The 1954-nt window shown below is 47.3% G+C and overlaps 1 protein-coding gene across 1 annotated transcript in view; it reads right to left on the bottom strand.

The window, feature by feature from the left end:
• Positions 1-902: 902 nt before the first annotated feature.
• LOC123170919 (ethylene-responsive transcription factor 1-like) overlaps positions 903-1954 on the bottom strand; it is a 24265-nt gene continuing 23213 nt past the window's right edge. Inside the window, exons 3-5 of the mRNA XM_044588634.1 lie at positions 1607-1663; positions 1386-1571; positions 903-1307 (exon numbers count right to left, since the gene is read on the bottom strand). Of these exons, the coding sequence (XP_044444569.1) occupies positions 903-1307; positions 1386-1571; positions 1607-1663 (648 nt within the window). The remainder of the gene's footprint in view (positions 1308-1385; positions 1572-1606; positions 1664-1954) is intronic.

Raw genomic sequence — 1954 nt, 5'->3', positions numbered from 1 at the left:
TCTGCACTCAGGGCTTATAAAGCGCTCCTAGTGCCTTTCTTTTCGCGAGGTAGGACTAAAAAACAGCTTACTAAGAAACTATAGTACCGGTTCATGGCACGAACCGGTACTAAAGTTGCCCGTGGGGCCCCAGCCTGACCACAGCCTGACGCAGCCTCATTAGTACCGGTTCGTGACACGAACCGGTACTAAAGGTTGCTCACGAGCCGGTACAAAGGATCTCCGCCCTGCTAGCCGTTGGAACCGGCACTAATGGACACGTTAGTGCCGGCTCAAAATCAAACCGGCACTAATGTGCTTCACATTTGACCCTTTTTCTACTAGTGAGGTGACGACCCTTGCAGCGTGCGGTGCTCACTGGGAGTATGCGAGACCGGTGTGGAACTCAATCCAGGTAATGGCTTGGATGGGACACCCGACTTTAGATGTTAGGATTTGGTGCGATGTCTGTTTGGTATTAGGCCCGGACATTCGGCACGCCTTCATCAAGGGGATAGGAGTAGCAATAGCGCTGCCAAGATGGTGCTTCCGGCTTATTGATGTATCATCTTGTATGGTTTTTATGAATAATTAATAATAGGGCTGCATGCATCGTCCATATGCAGAGGCCAGCGGTACATCCTCCTTTTCTAAAAAAAACATACTAGTCTCATAGATAGATATGTAGTATAGGGTTACAGGACAGAAGTATATTGCATAAGACTTCAGTCTCCTGACCATTTAAGCTAGACATAACCATAGACTGACATCAGCACTGTTCGATTCTATAGGCACCAGACACAAGCACTTGCTGATGTCCAGAATACTTATTCCTGAAACAAGATAAAAGATGAGTTCATTTCCAGCATCGCATATGCCTACCCTTTGTCTATATATACAGGCACCCAGCGACCTCAATTCCCTCAGTAAAAACCAGCAGACAAGGGCATGTCATCGAAGGACCAAAGGTCCATGTTGCCGACCACGTCCTGGGGTACATCACAGCTTAGAATGCTGTCAATTGACTGTTCTGAACCATCGTCCATCAGGAACTTCATGTATGGCTCCAAGTCGGCAAGATCAACAATAGCATCACCCATCACAGGAGGTACTGTTGAATTAATGCCATTGTTCTGGAGAAATGCAGATTCATTGACCTCTGTTGAGGTGGGAATGGATGCAAGCACAGATGTTATGCCAGGGGTCTTGATATCATTCTTCCAGCTGAAGTCTGAGCAACTGAAGGAGTTGCTCCCCTGGTCAGAGGAAAAATTCATGAAAGGGGCCTCAACTGCATTCATTGTAGGCACAAACGACATGTTCTGAGGCTACACAAATTGCTGATTTAAGGTGTAGTCAATAGCAGGGCAGGAATACACATCTGCGTTGCCCATGGTGTTGAGTACCGGCTTCTGTTCGGTGTTGAACTCGGGCACCTTCACAGAGGTAGCGCAGCGTTGCTGAGGAGCCATAGGAGCTTCTTCTGGGAAATTGACCTTTGCCTTCTTGCCACGAATTCTGCGGGCTTCAACATCATAGGCTCTTGCAGCTTCCTCGGCGGAGTTGTAAGTGCCAAGCCAGACACGTACACCCTTGCGAGGATCTCTTATTTCAGCAGCCCATTTACCGCAAGGGCGGCGGCGGATCCCCCTGAACTAGTTCTTTCTCTTCCTTTTAGCAGACCCTGAGGCACAATCATCATCACCAATAGCAGTTGCCTTCAATCCATCTGAATGAAGCGGTGAGATAAAGATTCGACTATTGATCTTTAACACATATAATTAGGCATTCACTAGTCCAAAAAAAACATCAATAGTTCTTCCACTTCCTTTGAAACAATTAGCGAGGAATTAGACTGTAAGCATCGATGATGCAAAACGGAGCATAAACGAAGATTGTCCGCCAACATGCATGAGAGAAGATTTGGCAGGGAGATGGCCAAGTACGGCGAGGAGTGGTCTCTCGAATAGATGGC

The sequence above is a fragment of the Triticum aestivum genome, chromosome 7D (genome assembly GCF_018294505.1).
Source record: "Triticum aestivum cultivar Chinese Spring chromosome 7D, IWGSC CS RefSeq v2.1, whole genome shotgun sequence".
Taxonomy (NCBI): domain Eukaryota; kingdom Viridiplantae; phylum Streptophyta; class Magnoliopsida; order Poales; family Poaceae; genus Triticum; species Triticum aestivum.
This window is presented reverse-complemented; position numbering and strand designations above follow the sequence as displayed.